The sequence below is a fragment of the Opisthocomus hoazin genome, chromosome 25 (genome assembly GCF_030867145.1).
Source record: "Opisthocomus hoazin isolate bOpiHoa1 chromosome 25, bOpiHoa1.hap1, whole genome shotgun sequence".
Lineage (NCBI taxonomy): Eukaryota > Metazoa > Chordata > Aves > Opisthocomiformes > Opisthocomidae > Opisthocomus > Opisthocomus hoazin.
In genome coordinates this window covers 6,172,879-6,175,433 of record NC_134438.1, presented here as the reverse complement: position 1 = coordinate 6,175,433, position 2,555 = coordinate 6,172,879, and the positions used below count along the sequence as shown (strand labels likewise).

The 2,555-nt window shown below is 46.9% G+C and overlaps 1 protein-coding gene across 1 annotated transcript; it reads left to right on the top strand.

Annotated features, from left to right (window-relative positions):
- The first annotated feature begins 206 nt into the window (after nt 1-206).
- Nucleotides 207-2,028, top strand: LOC142364139 (parathyroid hormone 4-like). Its single transcript, XM_075442979.1, is given in 3 exon segments — nt 207-404; nt 1,423-1,661; nt 1,664-2,028. Coding segments are annotated over 3 exon segments (489 nt in total). The 5' UTR covers nt 207-315; the 3' UTR covers nt 1,825-2,028.
- Nucleotides 2,029-2,555: the final 527 nt, after the last annotated feature.

Genomic DNA, 2,555 nt, shown 5'->3' with positions numbered 1-2,555 from the left:
TGCTTGCAAATGCACAAGAGTGGGAAGCAGTATATTGAAAGGAAATAGTGGAAAAGGAGATTTAGGACTCTTAGCAAGGAAATGTAGAAACATACGATGAAATCTATTAATCTTCTACTGGTGTAAGGTACAAATCCACATGTCTGATGTTCTGGGAGGTCCTGGGATTGATGCACCACAGTACAATGCGTCACTGCTACCAGTGCTTAACGGCTGAAATTCATTTTGTCAGGTGAAAGAAAGAACAGAGAAAAAAAAGATTTTTGATCGTAGTCAGCTTCTTGTCCCGTGGAGCAGATTCAAAGAAGAGAGAACATGTTCCTGCCCCCGAGATCTCTGCAGATGGTTACGTTTCTGGCAATTCTTTTTTTTTCCCGTTTTGCTACGTGTCAAGACACTGAAAAGTAAGCAATATCATCCTTTTACTTAGTATCATTAGAAGACTGATGGCTTTGATTTAATGGACTGTATTCTCCACGCTGTCATTTACTCCAGGGCATGGTGGAAAGAAAATTCTACACATTTGATACGACAACATTTTACATCGCCCTCTATGCAGTATAAAATTAGACCAATTGCATTTTTAGATGCGTAATGTATACCCCATTTCAGCTGATGCTTTTAACCACTGAGCAGCAAACCATGCCAGGATGTTCCACGCAAGCCATGGAAATGGCACATACTGCAATTCCATATTTAGGTTCCCCTGCAGCGGGAGCCCGTAGCTGTAGTTACCTGTTATCTAAACAGCCTGAAATCCAGAAATGCTTGCATCCCAGAGTTAGCCAGCTCTCCCCAGTCATATTTGGCTCAACATTTTTGGTATATCTGAAGAAAATAAGGTTTTGTTTTCATTTCACGGACACCACTGACTTCAGTTTACTTGCTCCTGACTTACAGCTCTGCAAGGAAAGAAACAAACCCAATAATCCTAAAACACGAAGGTCATGAAAAGGGAATTTTATTCCGGTATGTAAACCTCTGAAAAGAACCCAAATTTGGGAAAGACCAAATATCTCTAAGAGCCCTTTAATCCTGTTAAGGTCATTTTGTCACCGTCTCCCCAGCTGTCTCCCCAACTGGAGAAACAGTGACAAACTTTTTTTTTTTGAAAAGGTGGTTCAAGGTGTACCTCCGGGGAATGGCACGGTGTTTCAGCTTCCCACCGTCAGGAACTGGCTGCATCACCGGCTGCCCAAGCCAGCTTGCGTGGGAGCGCTCCCGCTGTGGGCTTCGCGAGGCTCAGGCTGGCTGGGGCACCAGCACTACTGGCCTCGGCTACATGGTGTGGGGACATCACCAGTGCTCCTTCCTCAGCTTAGAGAAGCATCCCAGATTGATGGCGGCAGATCAAACACGTCTGAAACAGGAGCTCAGATCCGGCTGTGCTGTCTCCTAACTACCTCTTTCTTCCCGTTGCAGCAGAAGAGCAGTGACGGAGCATCAGCTCATGCATGACAAAGCGAGGGCGTTTCAAGGGCTGAAGCGCCTGATGTGGCTCCACAATGCCCTCGGTAGCGTGCACACAGCCAGCAGCAGGGATATTTCGCTTTCGAACGCCATGTGGGATTCGCAGAAGAGCCAAGATTCCTCAGATCTCTACGACAGCATCAGCAGAGACGAGACTTCAGGCCTGATGAAGCAGCTGATGGAACTGATGGAAAAAAACAGGGCTTCCCCCCGTTAAAGCAGCTGGATTTGCTGCAGTATGTGAAGACCCCAAAGGGTAACTGGAACCCACAAGACCTTTTCGACCTTCTTCAAATCAAAGAGCTGGGCAGCAAGAGGAATCCCAGCACCCAGCCACAGAACTTTCCCCGCTAGCCTCAGTCCAGCTCAGTCCGTCCGTTGCTTTAGACGTGTGATGTCGCAAGGAAAAGCTCTAGCGCAAAGGTGAACAGCAAAAGAAAAACAGTGTCCATTTGTTCCATTAACTACTCCTAGATGTTGAAGAGAGACCCTTGTAAGGACGCAGGTTCTCTCCCCAGCAGGCAGGCTGAGTACTGTGGGTGTCAGATGGGGTCATTTGTCACAGGCCAGAATCTCTCTTTCCAGGCAGGGCCCTCCCTGCCTGTTCCTGATGTCTTAGGGCTGTGGCAACCCTTTGTAGCTCTTGTTGCCCACACATAGCAGGAAGTTTGGTTCTTTAATCTGCATATTCACAGGCTCCCTTGCATTCTAATATTTTGACTCCTGAAGAAGCAGTTACCTCCTCATACTGATTGTATTTCACACCTGCCTGCAGTTCTGCCCTGCTCTGCAGCAGTAACGACTTCTGTCACACTTAAGGTCCATAGGTTTGTTTTTTCCTGCTTCTTCAGCACGTAGAGTAGTTTAAGCCTCTCAGGTTTTCTTTCAGCGTGGCAGACTTTTGCCAGGCCACAGAGGCAGAATCTGGCAGTGATCTGTAGACATTCATCACGCATAGATGATGTGAAATCATCTCCAAGAGCTCCCACAGTGCATAAAGTTTTCTCGGCAGAAAACTCAACGTCATGAAAGGATCTGTGTTTCCCGAGAGAGGCAGCAGATGATTTTGCTGTTCACCTTTAATA